This window comes from Vanellus vanellus (assembly GCF_965231255.1).
Source record: "Vanellus vanellus genome assembly, contig: HAP1_SCAFFOLD_58, whole genome shotgun sequence".
Lineage (NCBI taxonomy): Eukaryota > Metazoa > Chordata > Aves > Charadriiformes > Charadriidae > Vanellus > Vanellus vanellus.
The window spans coordinates 10,277-29,332 of NW_028127658.1; the positions used below are offsets into that span (position 1 = coordinate 10,277).

The following is a 19,056-nucleotide window of genomic DNA, read 5'->3' on the forward strand; positions in this document are numbered from 1 at the left end:
TTTTTGGGACTGAGCACCACTCTTTGGGACTCGGAGGGTGTCCCACTCTACCTTACCAGTTTGTTCTTCCACGCTTCCCGGGAAGTATCACCGGTTGCTGTGGGAGATCAGGCCTTTGGTTGAGAACAGCGTGGCCATTCCTATGCCACTTTACGGCCCCTTTTGGGGAAGCGCGATAAGCGATTCTCAGCGTTAAAGCAAATGTGCGCACCCTGTTTTTCCCCCCTCCCCCTGCACAGACATGACCACGCACCGACCCACCCACGCAGTTGTGAAATCCTTTGAGACGCGACTGCGTGTGGCTTCCTAACAAAACACGTGAAACTTAACTGCTGGTGATAAAAGTATAAATGCATTTGGGAGAGGCAACGTTAGGACACCTTTCAAATGCCGCCACGCTGTGGGGATGAAGAGGGTGAATCCGTGAAGACGGGGCAACCATTTTCCTCAGCGCACCAGTGAACTGGAGCAACCGGACGCCCACTGCAGAGCAGTGTTTCTTCGCAGTACTAGGGTCCACCTGGGTGCATTTGACTTGAACTGAGGACAGCACAGGAACTCCCCTGCAGGACAACTATCCCCTTACCCACAGGTCCTCTCTGAACGGCGGTGGTCTCTCTGGCGTTCGGAGGGCCACCTTGGTTCGGTGTCCTTTGCCCAGGTTCATCCAGCCAGTTATGAACACATACTGTTGGGACCACAGCAGTTGTTACAGGCATCCCACAGGATGAGAGGGATGTTGGGAGGGCTCCGGCCCAACCGCCTGCCCAAAGCAGGGTCAGCCCTGGGGTCAGACCAGGTGGTCAGAGCTTTGTCCAGCTGGGGCTTGAAACCCCCCAAAGCGCAGAGACGGCACGTTGCCTCTGGGCTACCAGCCCCATGTCCAGACTCTCCTCATGGGCGAAAGGTGGCCCCGGTCTCCAGCAGCAACTCCCGAGTTCCAGCTGACGCTGTGCAGAGGCAGGTGGCCCATTGTGACATCACCGTGTCGTGGAGGGTGACATCACCGTGTCGTGGAGGGTGACATCAGCTGGTGGTGCATTGTGACGTCACATGCCTCATGCTTATATATGGGCGCCGGCAGAGCCTGGGCCAGCCTGGCTCGTGCCCGGACTCCTGCCGAGCGTGCCTGCGAGGTGTGGAAGGCCGAGCGAGGCTTCCGCTGGTGCTGGGTGGTGCTGTGGGGGCTGCCGTCAGCAGCCCTCAGTGCCCGTCCCAGAGCCACCCCCTGTGTTTCCCCGGTCCTGCCTGGTTCAGGCAGCCGGGCACCGCGGGACGCGCTTACAGCAACAGAGGTGAGCTGTGGGGGAAACGTCCCCCCGGGGTGGCTGTGGGGCAGGTGGTGGGGCTGGGGGAGGTGGGAGGGTGTCCTTCTCCAGGGGCCTGGGCATTCCTTCCTCCCTTCCCTTCCATGACACAGCAACCGACCGTGGCCACTCTCCATTTCGCAGCGCGAGACACCCAGTGCCGGTGCCAGCGAGGAGGAGCAGCTCCTCATCTTCAGCTCTTCCTCAACCCAACGCGGAGCACAAAGATGGCCGCGGCAACAGAGTGGAACTGCCTCATCTGCTGCGATGCTCGAGACGACGTTGCTTACGTGATTCCCTGTCTCCACGAGTTCTGCCTGGGCTGCATCCTGCGGTGGGCAAAAGAGGCATCAAGTTGCCCACAATGCAGACGACAGATGGAGGTGGTGAAATTTTCTGTGCGGGCGGACGATGATTACCTGGAGCATGTCATCGCACCGCCTACACAGCCATCAGCCTTCGGCAGCTGGGCAGGCCCATTTCCCAGCCCCACACCGTCCCCTCTGTCGGGAAATCCATTTTGGGAACAGCAGGAGGCTGCGGGGGCAGAGGCTGGAGTTACCATGGGTGGCCTCCTGCCTGAGGTCTGGGCGGCACTTTTCCGTCAAAACCGGCATCTCCTCGACCCCGTGCTGCCCTGGCTGCGTCGGGAGCTTGAAGAAATATACGAGGAAAGGTGGTGGCTGGCAGTAAGAGCAGAAGACCTGATCCTGCAGGCCCTCTGTTACTGTGGGCTGAACCAGCGAGCCATGGTGTGGTGGCTGCAGCCTGGCCTGGGAGAAGCTATAGCACCGCTGGTCCGTGGCCTCATCACTGCCATTCTGCGCTGGTGCAGTGAAGAGGCCCGCAGGCTCCTGCACTTGTACACCGCCAGAGGGGCAGTCAACAGCCCTGCAGCCCGCGCCGGCGGCGCCAGCGCCAGCAGGTCCGGCGCCAGGATCTCTACTGCCGGCGATGCCAGCACCAGCAGGTCCAGCGCCAGCAGCGCCAGCAGTGCCACCACCAGCGGTACCGGCAATGACAGTGCTAGCTACAGCAGCTCCAGTGGTCCCACCTCCACCTCGAGTCCCCCCACGCCCAGCGGGGGAACACCTGCACCCCACCGGCACTCCTCCAGCAGCCCTGCCATCTCCGATGTGGAGGAACCACCCAGCAATGTGGAGGACGCCCCCAGCATGTCGCAGGCCGCCCTGCCCGGGGGTCCCAGCCGCCCCCCATCTGCGCCCGTCTCTGCAGAGCAGGAGCAACCACAGGAGGAGCCGGGGCAGGCGGCAGCGGCCGGTCCTTCTGCCCAGGGCAGGAGCTCCAGCCCCTCCGCTCCCGGCCAGGACAGGGACCGCCTGCCCAGGGCGCCCCGCCGCCCCCCAAAGAGGAGGGCCCCCGGCCCCCAGGACTCTCCCCAGCCCCACAAGCGGCCTCACCGCCGGCGGCACTAGCGGGGCCTCGCCTCGTATGAATGGCAGGAAAAAGCAATAAATGCCTATTTCCCTGACACGGTCCCCGGGTGCTGCTTTCTGCCCCTTCTCCTGCTGCCTTTCCCCGCACCCAGCGCCCCACCGTGGGTGGCACCCGCCCGCTGGGGGGCACAGCCGTGGGCCCCCGCAGAGCATTCCCTGCAGCCGCCAGCTGCTTCTTAGCTTCAGCTTCAATAGCTGGCTACGGAACTGGTGCCATGGCCAGGGGGCCAAGAAATCTGGCTTATATTTATATTTAAATTTATATTTATATTTATATTCATATTCATATTTATATTTATATTCAAGGACGACCTCCGCCAAGCTCAGGAGCGATGCGTCCTGACAAAGAGGGCGTCAGGCAAAAAACGCCTGGCGGCCTGCGTGGATGATCAAGGCGCTCTTGGACAATGTCCAACAGAAAAAGGGAGCCTGCGGAAGGTGGAAAGGAGGCCAGAAATTGTCCCAGCAGCCAGGGATCGGGTTAGGCAAGCTAAAGCCCAGATAGAGATAAATCTGGCCCAGGGTGTGAGGGGCAACAAGATAAGCCTTCTGTAGGTATCTCTGGGAGGCAAAAAGACTGGGGAAAATGTGGACTGGAAGGAAACGGTAGACCTGGCCACCCGGGACATGGAGAAGGCTGAGATACTCAACAACTTTCTTGCCTCAGTCTTCACTTGGGAAGGGCTCTGATCACACTGCCCAAATTGCAGAAGGCAAAGGCAGGGACTGGGAGAACGAGGAAAACTTTTCCACTGTAGGAAAAGACCAGGGTGGAGACCAGCTGAGGAACCTGGAGGTGCACAAGTCCATAGGACCTGATGAGATTGATCCGTGGGTCCTGAGGGAACTGGCAAGCTAAGTTGCTAAGCTCTTATCCATCCTAGTCGGGAGGTCGTGGCAGTCTGGTGAAGTTCCCACTGACTGGAAAAGGGGAAATATAACCCCCATTTTTAAGCAGGGTAAAAAAGAAGAGCCGGGGAACTACAGGCCTGTCAGTCTCACCTCTGTGCCCGGCAAGATCACGGAGCAGATCCTCCTGGAAACTCTGCGTTTTGGGAAACACATAACAATTTATTGTCGTTTAGACAATTTTCTATGCCCTGATGACCCCTCCCCCCCTCTTCCTTCCAAGCGGGAAAGGGAATTGGGAAAAACAAGGAAACGCAGGAGATGATGAAGTATAAACAGATTTGATAGAGTGAGATGAGATCATTAACATTAATAGCACTGAAGAACCAATATTGATCCCAAATAGGGAATACGCACAGATTACACTCAGCCAATTCTATCCGTAGGAGGCTGTGAACTCCCAGCAGTGGACAGTATATGTCAGACACTGTGAGCCCTGTGGCTTCGGGAGGAAGGGAAGGGCTCAGGAGTCTGGCACCAAGGCACAAAGTTCTCAGGATGGCAGCCATCGAGGGAGCGGGGGACCTTCACAGCAAACATTCTAATTTATACTGAATGTGACGTTCATGGTATGAAATAAACCTCTTGGCCAGCCTGGGTCAAGTACCCGGGTCTCACTCCTCCTCGTCCCCGCAGCGGGCGAGCTCGAAAACACCGAGACCTCGAAACCCACACACCACAGCTGGCTGCAAAGTAAGTATTTTCGCAAATTCAGACACTGGAGGCTTCTAAAAGTGCAATCTTCCCAAGTGTTAGAAGAGAAATTAGTCCTGTGTGACTCAAACCAGCACGGGCACAAGGGAAATAAGGAGGTGGTCGGTAGCAGCCAGCACGGCTTCACTAAGGGCAAATCGTGCCTGACAAATTTGGTGGCCTTTTACGATGGCGTTACAGCGTTGGTGCGTAAGGGGAGAGCAACAGACATCATCGCCCTGGGCTTGGGCAAAGCATTTGACGCCGTTCCTCACGACATCCTGGTCTCTGAATTGGAGACATGGATTTGACTGATGGACCGCTTAGTGGATAAGGGAGTGGCTGGACGGTCCCACTCAAAGGAGTTGTGGTCAATAGCTCCATGTCCAAGTGGCGAGCGGTGACGCATGGTGTTCCTCAGCTGGGACCGGTACTATTTTATATCTTTGTTGGTGACATGGACAGTGGGTTGGAGTGCAGCCTCAGCAGGTTTGCCGATGACACCAGGCTGTGTGGAGCAGTTGACACGCTGGAGGGAAGGGATGCCATCCATAGGAACCTGGACAGGCTGGAGAGCTGGGCAGAGAAGAACCTAATGAGGTTCAACAAGAGCAAGTGCAGGGTCCTGCACCTGGGGAGGAAGAATGCAAAGCACCAGTATAGGTTAGGGGAAGCAGTTCTGAGGAGAAGGATGTGGGTGGGGGTCCTGGTAGACAGTAAATTATCCATGGCCCAGCAATGTGCCCTTATTGCCAAAAAGGCCAATGGAATCCTGGGCTGCATAGGGAAGAGTGTGGCCAGTAGGTCAAAGGAGGTCATTCTCCCCCTCTACTCTGCACTGCTGAGGCCACAACTGGAATACTGTGTCCAGTTTTGGGCTCCCCAGTTCAAGAGGGACAGGGAACTGCTGGAGCGAGTCCAGCGAAGGGCAACTAAGATGATTAAGGGATTGGAGCATCTGCCTTATGAGGAAAGGCTGAGAGAGCTGGGACTCTTCTCTTTGCCTTCATCTGTATCCTTCGTACTCGTCAAGTACGAAGCTTGATGAGCTTGATGAGAAGCATCCTTCTCTTTTGAGGTCACGGCTCCTTTTTCTTTCGGCGCTTCCTTTTATGCTTTACTCCTAAGTTCCCCAGTTTTGGTCTAACGGTGCTAGATAGTTTTTGTTCAGGGCAGCCTGGGACCTGAATGGGAACAGAGGTGTTAATTGGGGACACAGGCGTACGCTGTTCTTGCTGCTTGAGCTGTGGCAGTGGACATCACGGCAGCAAGAAAAAGCAGTGCGAGCGGGTAACGGCTCTAACAGGAAGCAGCAAGTTTCTCCATCCCAAGAAAAAGGTACAGTAAGAAACACACTGATCACAGGGATTTGGGCTAAAGAACAGCCAAAGAATAAGGTTTGTCTTAGATTTGTTTCTAAGACCGCACTTCCTACGGCAAGGAGCTGGGTACTATTTAAGCCCCCCCAAATGGGTTTGTTCCATTTACGTTGAGGAGACGGTGGGAATGGGAGACTCTTTGAAACGGTCCGATTTTCCACGCTTTACTCTGAAGCAATGGAGATAAAGGAAGACGTTCAAGCCGGACAGGTCCCAAAGCACCGTCTTTATCATTTCATGAGCTGGAGGAGCGGCTGGCAACCGTGGAACCTCGGAAGCATAACATTCTGTACTGGCTGGCAACTGCCTTTGTTGGTCCAGCAAGCCTGGAGGAGGTACCACCTCTTCGTTTGTGTGTGTATTTCACTGTCAGTTGTAGTTTTGTTTCAAAAAAGAATCCGAGGTAAGGTTCTGACAGTCTAGTTTTTGAAAGAAAATGACTGCTTTCAGGGTAAGAATACGATTTGCCTGACTGTTGATAGCTTTAACGTTTTCATGTATGTTCTGGCAGTGGAGGAGAAGCACAAAAGGTGAAAATGGCCACTGCTGGGAATGACGACTATTTTTATTCCGACTCTGCACAGGTAAATGCAGTAGATTTTAGAGTGGTTTGTATCCTTGATTTTCTTGAGATGCCCATGTTGAAAGGGAGGTTTGTTACGTAAAGTTCGAAGTTGCTATGTCACGCTGGCTGGGTCATGGAAGCATCTGTAGATGAGCTATCTGATCTTCAGAAGCGGCGAGAAGAGCTACCGATCATCTAAACTATGGACAATTTCTCCTGGGAACTGGGCTCAGATACTCAGAGAACACACAAGTTAAAAACCGCGCGTAGAGATCACTCATCACTGTCCCGTTGAACCGACATTATATTGATTCTGAATAAATAGTCCGTGTTTGCAACTTCTGCTAATAGCGACTCCCTGAATTTTGCAAAACCAGTTCTTTAAAGCAAAGTCCTTCAAAAGGGGTTTGGTCTTCCAAGAAATATTTATATTCCACCTGGTGAAAATCCGGGGGCGGCTGTAGGGCTCTTTGTCATTGCATCCGTTTCATCCCCGGGGGATTTAGGCGTTAATGGCGGGGCGATGGGCTTTGGCTCCAGCCCCCGGCGTGTCTCGGGGGATGGCCCAGTCGCACTGACTACAGTCCGACAGTGGCGTGGGTTTGAGATGCTGCTCCTAGACCCAGCCACTGGTGTCTGGAACTGGGTGAAACTGACCTTCAAATGCTCCGATATTTTCGAGTGTGACTTTGTTTTCCTCCAAAAAAATCACTCAGAAACTGGTTAAGAAATAACCGGCAACCTGGCGTTTCCAGCTGTCAGCTGGGATGTCGTTCATACCCGGGATATAAACCCGCGTTTATATTTGTCACCATAATGCTGTTATACCTGGGCTACTGTATTATTAATTAAAACCAAAGAGTTTTAAAAGACGAGATTCCCATTTGAGGCAGCCACTAGAGTATGGGAATGTAGCGCGACTTACCCGCAAAGTCATTGTCCTCATGTGGGTTCCGGGTGCAGATTCTGTCGCTGCGTTCACAGCAGCACACCCCGTATTAATCCATTTAGTCCATTTATTGCTGTTTGTATTGTATTTGTATTGTTATTGTATTTATTGTTGTATTTACAGTACCTGAAAACTGTTTTCTCCTGCAGCAAAAGTACAGCAACACCTCCTGTTGCTGGGAAAGACAACCTTTAGGCCGTTTGAGCATCAGTTGTGCCGTCGGTCACAGCAAACCTCGTTACATGAACGGACCTTTTTTGCCGCCGTGTAACAGTGAGTAAAAATATATTCTCAACCATTTGGTCATGAACCATTTGTTCATGTTCTATGGGCACAAGCTTGAACATAGGAAGTTCCATCTTAACATGAGGAGGAACTTCTTCACTTTGAGGGTAGTGGAGCACTGGAAGAGGCTTCCCGAAGAGGTTGTGGAGTCTCCCACTCTGGAGACATTCAAAACCCGCCTGGACGCCGTCCTGTGCAACCTGTTGTAGGTGCCCCTGCTCTGGCAGGGGGGGTTGGGCTAGATGATCTCCAGAGGTCCCTTCCAACCCTGACTATTCTGTGATTCTGTGAGAGTAGATACAGGAAAATGTCCTCCCGGTGCTTACTTCCCGTGCTTACGTAGTATGTATTAAGGTCAAGAAACGTCCCGTTGCAAATCACTCGGGTATGACCTGCTGCCCCAGCAAGTTGAAGGCAAAGAAAGGGATTGTATTGGCGTTTGAATAGGGTCTGCCACATGAATTTTTTCAGCTGTCACATTACAGGTCTTCCTAACGAGGAGTGACACGAACGATGAACTCACAAATGGCAATTTAGGTTGCCAAGGTCCGCAGAGTAAAAGTGTTGCTTTCCTTGGGTTAAATCTCTCCAGTAGTGAAAGCGGTGAGTAGGCAGGTAGCGATGTAAGAGAAATGAGGAGTGTGCGTGGCGGGGGGAGGAGGTTGGTAGGGCCACCGGTAGCAGTATCTGTTGATAGAGCACAACGTGTGAGATGGATGAGACTCCCCCTCCGATAGAGAACGTCAGACTACAGTGCAGTGCGTGCAGGTGTCTTTCCATTCATCATTTGGAATAAATTGTTCAGGCGTGAACGTTGGACGCAGGCTATTGAAATACCGTGTGCAAGGCAATACCATAGCCCCTCGTCCTTTTTTAAATAGCGTAGAATAACTGTGTTCCTCTTTTCAAAAGGCTTTCTTCAGCGGTGCCTCGTCTGCCCGTTCAGAGGAGCGAGTGCCCGTGATTCTTCCTACTCGCTGTAGTTGGAAGGTGCTCTTGGAAGAGAGTGTCTCTCCTACTCTCTGGTGGTTGGAAGATGTCAACCTCCGCAGAAGAGTTTTTCTGCAATGCACAATCTCTCTATTTAATGATTCCTTCAACATGATAATGATTTAAAAACTGTACCTGCTGGTCTGAACCTGGACTTGATGTTCTAGTTCCCTCCTAATAAAATACATATAATGTCCTTATCTGCAGATGCCCCATTGCCACAGGGTGTAGGAGAAGGGATTCAGCCTGCAGCCCATCGTCACCGATCGCTCAGAACTCATAAGAATATTTTACTACCGGTTCACCCTCCAGTGATTATAAACCTCAGTGACGAAGATGATGAAGAGGACGATGAAGAGGAAGAGAACTGTAAAGAGTTTTTGTCTTTCTTTTTCAATGAAGTAGAGTGGGGTTTTTGGGCCCTTGCAATGCACTTCACAACTGATGTATTATGATTATGTTTTTAGAAAAGAGTTGTTGACAAGTTTTGGAAATAGTTTCCAGCTCATCTTCAAAATTTTGGAATCGGTAGTCCCCAGATGTGAGTGAGGCAACGTTTTCTGACTCCTGTGAAATGCCTGGCTGTAGATGTCAGCAGTGGTGTAATTCACATACTTCTTTTTCATTCAATAAAGTTTAAAATGCGAGCCACCATTCCGATGGTGCGATCCACCGTTCAGGTGGCCATCAAATACTCTTCAAAAGTTCTCAGTATTTGGGGATGAAATCACAAGTTTTGGACGTAGTGCTTTTCTGGGAAACAAACTTCGGCACAGGGGCTGTAGACGCTCATCACTGAAGGTGAAGTCACAGGTTTGTTTACAAAAGAGAGCTGTGTGACTTCAACTCCAATTGTTCGATCGATTTCCTAATTTCTGAAGGCAGTCTCATGTTATTCCAGAAAGTTGTTCTTAAACCTAGCGAAGAGAATCCAGACAAAACTCCTTACTAGATTAACTGCGGTGTCTATGCGTATATATTTACATCATAATTTATTTACATTTTTTGAACTGTAGTTAAACGGTTGACTGTATCTCACTGAGGGATGAGAGATCCATAGGGGTGGAATGAATCGCACGTTCCCAGAGGGTGAGAGAAGGACCTCCTCTCCCGCGTGCACCCCGCAAATGACTGTGCTGGTTCTCCGGCAGCCCCGAGCTGCCTTTCCCTTTCCCCGGCCCTTCGGGTGGGCGGGCAGGGCTGCCTGTTAGGGCCTCCGAACTCGGTGTCAGTTTGAGTTGGCCACGTTAACTGAGACAACAGAAAAAGCGGGGCGTTGCTCGTCTGGGACAGATAAGGAGCGCTCACTTCACCGGCTCTGCCGGCAGACGTCGCGTGACGGTGACTTTAGGCAGAGGTTTGGTGACACGCACTCCCCGGTGACGTGTTTAGTCAGGAGATTTCCTTTTGGGTGTAAACGAAGGATTATTTTGCAAAGGAGGACTGAAGGTGCTTTTGAATCATTTTAAATCGCCGAACGTTAGCTTAATATGTGTTGTGAGTGCAATTCCATTGCACTTGGCAACGCCTAATATTAAGGAACTCTTTTTCTGTCCCGAAGCAGAGGCTGCAGTCAGAAAAGAAACAGCCACGACCCAAATGAAATTCGTTATGGGATTTGATTATTAAGAATTGTTGAAGGTCTTTGTATAGACACCTAAAAATCTTTTTAAACTGTTTCCTACAGATGTTTCTGAATGGGTGCCTAAGGCTGCTGCAGATATTGAAGAGGAAAGAGCAATAAAGGAAGCGTTCTATATATCTGGTAAATACGGAATTAGTCACTCTTTCCTAAGCAGCAGCGCTACCAATATAGTAAACTCTGGTGGTTTGTTTTTTTTTCCCTCTTGGGGTATATTTAGGCGAGTATTACGGGATTCAGTACCCTCACAAACACCGATCAACAAAAACTGCGTCTTCGCGTTGGGAAAATGAGCTATTACCCTTGGAAGGTACCAAGCGACGCTCGCAGAAAGGCGAGTACTTTCCGTCTTCTCGGACAATGTTTACCAGTTTCCAAACTACTGTTACAGGGAGAAACGATGACATAGTTTCCCGCCCTCCCCGCTTTTTTAATTTGGTGACGATAAAAGATAGCGTATTACAAAGAGCATAAAAATCCTTCATTCCTTTTCCCCCGTCTATATTTATACTGTCACACGCGTGGTGACTCCCTGCATCAGTCGACTGTAGGTGGAAAAGGTGGAAATGGGCTGTTAACCCTAAGCGTACGTTCCTGAGATACACAACATAGGTCTTTCATAGACTTTTTCTTCACGATCAAGATCTATGTAGACTAAGTTTAACCACCCTAAGGTCAGGAATGTAGTTTAAATTTCTCATGTGGGCTCTCTGTTGGAAATGGAGAGAGACGGGCACTCTTTGGGGGCTGTTTATTGGATCATAAGACAGCGCCAAAGACAGGTGAGATGGCGCCGCGCTCTCTGCTGGCTCTCTTGGCTGTCCAGAGGATTAGATGCAGCCATACGCCAAACTTTTATAGAACTAAATTTAGAGTAAATAAGTACCCCCTTGAAGTGTCTTGCAAAAGATAGTACCAAATGAGTTCCGTGTTATTTGGAATGTTGTGCTTTATCCAACATAATTAAGCTCCAAGGAGGACAAGCTAATAAATATTTACCTCCTTTAATATGTTTCTCCTTCATTCTTGACCAAGTGGCACGACTGAAAAAAAATCTGTATTAGTTCATTTAACGAACCGGTAATAATACAATTCCATTGTAGGAGGGAGAGTTATGTTCTGAATATAACAAGACAGCAGAGCAGTCGGTGGATCAGTCATTAAGAATTGCTGGGCAGAAACATGACCTGCTACTTTTAATAAAAAAGAATATTATGGTTTGTTTTGGGTAAATGTTCGGGATAAAATCGCGTTAATGCTGTTTTATGTAAAACAGATTTGAGTAGGATGATGTGCTAATTCAAAAATGGGAATGGAAAAATGGTCTCCATTTTATATAATACAGACATGTGAAGTCACGTTTTATTGACGGACCATTGTTGCCAACCTAAATTGGCAAATAGAATTGCGCAACATTATTTTCTTCTAAGGTCTACATTTAAAATGTTTGTTATTAAGATAGTTTTGATAAGCTATTCCTGGCAAGTATTTAGATATATTTAGACTATAGACAAAAGTTGGGAGTTGGACTAGATGATCTCTAGAGGTCCCTTCCAACTCTGAAAATTCCGTCATTCCGTGAAAAGCACTGGCACAGGCTGCCCAGAGAGGGGGGGAGTCTCCCACTCTGGAGCCATTCCAAACCCGCCTGGACGTGTCCTGTGCCACTGCTGGAGGTGCCCCTGCTCTGGCTGGGGGGTGGGACTTGGGGGAGCTCCAGAGGGCCCTTCCAGCCCTGACCAGTCTGGGATTCACTCTGTGATTCTGTAAAGCACTGGGCGTCTGAGCAGCGTGCTTGTGGGTGCTCCAAGAAACGGACAGAGCTGTCGGCCTCTCTTCTGTAGTCTGTCAGTCTTGAGCACTGGCGGCGTCAGTTTTTAGGTCACAGCTATGAAAGCCACGGCGCAGAGTTTCCATGCTTTAGCCGAGGGCCTGTTGGTTGCAGGGCAAGCGTGTCACGCCGAAAAACCTGGTTTACGAAGTGAGACTCTGCCGTGGCTTGTTTTTCTCCAAAGGTCTCTTGGGTTTGTAGCCACACAGAAGCCAAAGCAGCTTAAGCTGCATCAGGAAAGAACCTCACGCATTGGCAGACTCTCCTGTAGTGACCTTTGAGAGCATTTTGCTGTTGGCATTCGAACTATTTTAAAATTTGAAGATTTTGCTGCTTGGGTTTGATGATGAAACCTGAAGACTTCTTGAAATGCACTGTTAGAGCGTTGAGGCGATAACAGCGCACTGTTACACAGAAAATTTTGCTTTTAAATTCGTGCAAGAATTCTCTGAAGTGCTGTCCCAGTCCATAGTAACATATATTCTTAAAAACTGATTGATATTCTTTTCTGTATTTATGTTGTTTTCAGAATACGCAGATGACAATGCCCCGACTCCTAAGAACTCATGGGTAATTGTCGGAAGAATCCCTGCTGGAGGAGTAAAAGGTAGCAGCAAACCATCAGTTATGTAAGTGTCCATAAAGCGTTGTATTCTTTGTTCAGGTTTCAGTGTGTTAACTTTTTTTTATGGGTATTTACAGAGGCACTGAGATTCACAGAATCACAGAATCACAGAATTATCAGAGTTGGAAGGGACCTCTAGAGATCATCCAGCCCAACTCTCCTGCTAAAGCAGGATTGCCCAGAGCACATGATCCTTTTCCTCCAAGCTATCTCCCAGCAGGTCAGCCCCTAACCTGTACTGGTGCCTAGCATTCTTCCTCCCCAGGTGCAGGACCTTGCACTTGGTTTTGTTGAACCTCATTAGGTTCTTCTCTGCCCAGCTCTCCAGCCTGTCCAGGTCACGCTGGATGGCAGCGCGGCCCTCTGGGGTGTCAGCCACCCCACCCAGTTTGGTATCATCAGCAAACTTGCTGAGGATACACTCTGTCCCCTCATCCAGGTCATTAATGAATATATTAAACAAAATAGGACCAAGTATTGACCCCTGGGGGACACCACTGGTTACAGGCCTCCAACCAGACTCTGTGCCGCTGATCACAACCCTCTGAGTCCTGTCCCGCAGCCAACTCTCAATCCACCTCACTGTCACCTCATCTAGCCCATAGATTGTACCACTCTTGTTAAAGCTGCTCTGACCTTTTGTTGTCACGGGGCAGATTTTAACGTATCCTTTATTTTGGTCACCAGACTCCTAAATCGCACAAAATGCTTTCAGGTGACATCGCTACTACTATTTTTAGTCCATTTAGCATATGGAACGCGTTTAGTATTTGGGCACCTTCATGGCTAAGCGTGGTGGATATCTGAAGACAGTGTGTGGGCTTCCACAGAGAAACGCTGTTCTGCAGACTGTGCTGCTGAGATTTGTGTTAATTCTTTGTCGGACGACTGATTTGTTTCACAGAAGTGAACTTGCACTTTGAAGCGTCAGGATCATCGCTGTTCCTTCTTAGAAACTAAATTTCTCTGTCTGGTACCCCTTTGTAATACCGGCGACCCACAGATTGGCTGAAGTTACCTCTATGCTTTGGTGGCTGATTCTTCAAGAACACAAAACTGTAGCACAAGACTTCATTTTTTTTTTTTTTTTTTTGATACTTACGGAGCCGAGATAAAATATCCGAGGACTTCCTCTTGCACTGCCCTCTTCTCCATCTGTCAGTCTCAGAGTGCTTTGTGACCAAGGAGAAATGTGATTTGGGGGTTTTGGTTTTTTCAGTACCAGGAGAGAACAGGTTCTGTATACAAAGGAACTTCCCCGTTCACTGGATTGTCAGAACATAATGTTTTGATGTTCAGGTTGTAGAATGTGTTTTCGCTGCTTTATGTTGGGTACATAAGTTCTGATCCCCTTTCTGTCTTCTCCTAGAAGTCGAACTGGGCCAGCGAGCGGAACATCAAAAGCAGTATGTAAAAACAGTCCCAAAGGTTTTTCTACACGCTGCACTTAATTCTAAACAATGTCGCCTTGTGTTAATTTTCCAAACATCGACTTAATCTATTTTCCAGTAAAATGTAGTCCATGTGGCAAATACAATGTGTTGAATTCAGCACAGCAAAAAGTGAGTAATGCCATCATTTGCCCAGTTCGCACGCGAATATCGGTGTTTGTGCCCAGCAGTGCATTGTATTTCATAGTGAATATGCTGGAAAATTTCCTGTATGACTTTATGTTGTACAGATAATGTATGGTGGGTTTTAGATCGTGCAGGTTCACGGTTTGCACAGCTGAATTTGCTGCCGTGTTCTACCTCTGTCTGTCCGTAGCTTGTGATACGTATGTTTGTATGGGTTGTTGCGTGCTTTTTGTTTCCTGCAATGAAAATTGTTTAGAGGGTATTTTTTTTCCATTTTCACATTGTATTGCTTAGCTTTGGTTTTGGAACAACTTCCCCGACTCTTGAGTGTCCTTTTAATGCGCAAAATATAAATAATGATAGTTGCGTGCATCTGTCCCAATTAAATGAACAGCGGATAGCTTCTCCTTCTAATGGTCCGGAGCTTAAAAATCCATTTAAAAATACGGGGTAGTATATTTTTTTCTGCACATAGCTTCAGTCCGCTTGGAAGAAAACTGGATTGGTCACACCAGTCTTTTTGTGAGGTACAAAGAGAGCCGAAGGTTCTGAGCGCCCGAGAATGCTCTTTTCAGGTGGGTGAACGGGCACATCACGCGATGGCGTAAGGACTCCCCAGAACACCTTCAGGACGACCGTATTTGATAGAAGCCGCTGTTTTCACGCAACCTCAGCTGGCGTTGTGCTGCTCTTTCCAGGATGGGGTGAGCGGTGCTGTCTTGGGCTGTGTGGGCTTAAACGTGTTTCTAATGTGTACATCAAATCCTTCCCTGTTACACAGAGTGACGACCTGGCCGATGCTTCCGAAGAAGATATAATGAAAGCTACGATGATCCAGTCGTGCTGTAAATACGATCCAATGAAGTAAGTGTTGATAATGTCACATCTCTTCTTTGAAAATTATGGAAAGATTGTAGAGGTGGGTTCTTTTAACAAGAGAGACGAATGTATACCTTTTTCTTCTTTTCCCAAAAAAACCTGTTAGTTCCATGAAGAAACCCTTGGCTCCACCTCCACCGTCATACATTTGCTTTCGTTGCGGAAAACCTGGCCGCTATATAAAGCACTGCCCAACCAATGGGGTAAGGTTGTGGGGGACTGCTGGTGTTAATTAGCTTTTATTATTTTTACCTTGGCAGTTACGTAACAAACACGGGAACGCTCATATTCCGAAGTGTTTCCCTTGAGGTGACAGACAGATGCTATATGGCAATGTCGCAAAAGCCTTCAAAATGCAAGGGAAACCCAGAATTAAAAAAGTGACATTTTCTTTTTTCTTTTTTTTTTTTTTTTTCCTAGGTCATAGACATTAAATACGTCCATAGATCTTTCTCTGGGAACTTTCATGCGTATTTACGTATATTTCAATACTATCGATGTTTCTGTTGACCCCACCTATTGAGTATTGACGTGTTTTAAGGACACAAGCCTCTGGCTGAGTATTCGTACCGGGTAACATCAGTCGCTCGACGCATACGCAGCCTTCATGTATATAGGTGGTGAAAGTAAGTTTCTGAAGTGGCCGATTCCGAGCACTGAGTTCAGCTCTCACTCTGGACTGCGCTTTGGAGCCATATGCGATTGTGCCTTTTCTCTGAGTGGGTGGTGAGCTCAGGTAGACGTAACCCTTATGGAACCTGAAGTTAAGCAAAATAACATCGATTCTGCTGCTCAAGTCTTTGGAACATATTGGCTCTATTAATTTAGGAAAATAAGTATTTTAGTCGAGAAACCCTTGCGCTAGGTAAAAGGAGAGGATTAAGGGCTTTTGCTGCTTAAAATGATCATTGAAACGTCGTTCTAAGTGTGGGTCTTAAGATGAGATATGTCTGCATTTCTTTTCTTAACAGGACAAAAATTTTAAGCCTTTTCCCAGAATTAAAAAGAGCACAGGAATTCCAAGGAGCTTCATGATGGAGGTGAAAGATCCCAATAGAAAGGGTGCTATGCTGAAAAGCACCGGAAAATATGCACTACCGATTATTAATGCGTAACTATGGAGTTAATTGGATGGGCCAAAAAGTGAAGGAGACAAACCATGCGTAGATGCCTGAGGGACGATGCAACCGAGTTGGCCAGCGTCGGTCATTACTGGGGAGGAAGCACTGGCGTTGCATCGTCACCTTACCAACTGTGATACTTGCTAGTATTAAAACGGGGTGGTCCTACTGTTCGTGCCTCTGGAATTGGTTAAATTTGCAGCGCGCTAAGAATCTGTAGTTCTGCAAAACATTTCTGTAGTGTTCAACGTGGAGTTGTTCTCTTGGAAAGCCCATTTTGCTTCTGGTTCATGTTCCAAAGGCTTCTTGTAAGATTTAACAAATAGCTCTCGGACTGAGTTTTCCTCCCCTGCTCTGACTTTTATCGAATCCCGTGTGGGAAACCCACTGAGGTTTTCCTGTTGCTATAAATTAAGACAATACTACTGTGTGCTGACAGGAGTGGCTGTTTCAAAATGCACTTGGTGACACTTCTGTTCTTCTGTCCCGCATCTCCTTTTTGTAGAAGCTGTCACGTAGACCTCTTCCATCTATAAAATGCACTTACTCGGAGACAAACTTTATCCTGACTCTACAATTTGCATGTACCCTCTGGCCCAGGAGAGGTGGGATTCATTGCACCTGATTTCTGGCTGTCAAGAAATGATGTTTCCAGTCTGAGCTAATTTCTTAGTTGAGCCAATGAATGGGAAAGTTCTGCAGAAGGAAGATTGCTCCCCCCTCTCTCTTCTGGTCTTGTGGCTATTGCAAAGTGGTTTAAACGAAATGCCTGCGTTTCAGAAGGCAAACGTGGAGTGAGAATTCCATCTATTCTCTTCCTCTGGTGATATCCAAAGCTTCGAACAGTTTTCCTTTACCCATCTGTAACTTTTTTCTTTTTCCTTCCCCACCCCGCCCTCCAGGGAAGCTTATGCTGGAGGAAAGAAGGAAAAGCCTTCCTTTTTCCCAGAGGAGCCCTCCTCCTCCTCCTCCTCCTTCTCCTCCTCCTCCACTTCCTCGTCGTCGTCGTCGTCCTCCTCCTCCTCCTCCTCCACCTCGTTGTCGTCGTCGTCGTCGTTGTCGTCCTCCTCCTCCTCCTCCTCCTCCACCTCATCGTCATCGTCGTCGTCGTCCTCCTCCTCCTCCTCCTCCACCTCCACCTCGTTGTCGTCGTCGTCGTCGTCGTCGTCGTCGTCGTCGTCCTCCTCCTCCTCCTCCTCCTCCACCTCGTCGTCGTCGTCCTCCTCCTCCTCCTCCTCCTCCACCTCGTCGTCGTCGTCGTCGTCGTCGTCCTCCTCCTCCTCCTCCTCCTCCACCTCGTCGTCGTCGTCGTCCTCCTCCTCCTCCTCCTCCTCCTCCACCTCGTTGTCGTCGTCGTCGTCGTCGTCCTCCTCCTCCTCCTGCTCCTCCTCCTCCTCCTCAGAAGAAGAAGAAGACGACCCTATTCCAGCTGAGTTTTTGTGTCTCACTTGTAAAGAGATAACGACTGATGCCGCTGTTATTCCCTGCTGCGGAAAGAGTTACTGTGAGAAATGTACGCGTTCTTCCCGTGTTTCTTAATTCAAAACATCACCTCTGATTTTCTGAGAGCAGAAATAGGAGACGACGAAATTACGTTGTTGCCCGTTCTATTTCATACTAATGTACCCCCTGAATAGGAAAGGGCTCTTTTTGTAGAAAGGAAAAAAAAAAAGGCAGAAAGCATTTTTTCCTTTTATGTATCCGGTTAAATCCTCTTTCCATGCGGAAGGAGGCGTATGAGAAGAGTGCATAACTGCGCAGCGCATTACAGTATTGGATATCAAATGCATTTAGTTTTTTCACAGCCCTTTCTCTCACACATAATTGTGTGCTCTGCAACAAACGGGTCGTTGGGCATTTAATCTGCATTCTTCTCCAGGGGAGAGTTGGTGGAATCCTTCAGGACTCAAACCTACTAATGTTTTGTTGAGGTGTGTTTTATTCATTAACTGTGAGGTTGGTGACTTCTCACTGCGCCGGATAGTGGAAAAGAGACTTGGTCGAACCATCGAGTGTTACACTGGTGAAATATCAAAACTGTGTATGTATTTGCTGCGTACTAGAAATTGTTTACACTACTGAACATTTATAGCTTCACGCTCTCAATTAAAGCCATATTCCCCCATCAGTCATATATGTCTTTTTATTAGAACCCCCAACAATGCCTTCCTTTGGCTAAACCTTCTGTGATGACTCTATCGACACACAGGTATTAGAACGGCGTTACTGGAGTCTGAGGAACGCACATGCCCAAGGTGTCATCAGACAGATGTTTCTCCTGATGCTCTCATTGCCAACCGGTTCCTGCGCAAGGTAACGTGATGACTTCTACGTGAACCGTTTGTAAGAAAAGTCTGTTAGTAAAAGGTGAAAGGGAAGAAAATAATAATTTACATCTCCTTAAGCACGGCGAAATCGAATCATAAGGCCACGTTTACTTTCTAAATACGTCATCTTCTGCTACAGAAGCTTACAACTCTTTAGAGACAATGGGGCCAGTTCAGGGCACACTTTTGTTTTCCGATTCGGTGTTAACACTGAAGTGCTTTAAATACAGATACTCTGTGTCACCCGTCATCAATATCAGTGTTTAATGCGATGTGTTCATACATCTGTGTGTTGATTCATTTTAGGATCGATAACGTTTGCAGGAGCACACAAGTAACGTTACTCTGTGGAGCCTTTTGTTCGTATATCTACTGAAGTTTCATATCACCTTTTTGTAAACGTTTTCCTGCCTCTAGGCCGTGAACAACTTCAACAATGGAACCGGCTATCCAAAAAGGCTCCGTCAGCAGATTCAGCAGCCGCAGCAGCCGCCAGCGCCGCCAGCGCCACCACCTCCAC

At 48.6% G+C, this 19,056-nt stretch overlaps 1 protein-coding gene across 1 annotated transcript in view; it reads left to right on the forward strand.

Moving 5' to 3' along the window:
• Positions 1-1,534: 1,534 nt before the first annotated feature.
• Positions 1,535-19,056, forward strand: part of LOC309685117 (electroneutral sodium bicarbonate exchanger 1-like) — a gene marked incomplete at both ends in the record, with an annotated part of 920,987 nt that continues 903,465 nt past the window's right edge. Inside the window, one exon of the mRNA XM_082500931.1 lies at positions 1,535-2,533. Within this exon, the coding sequence (XP_082357057.1) occupies positions 1,535-2,533 (999 nt within the window). The remainder of the gene's footprint in view (positions 2,534-19,056) is intronic.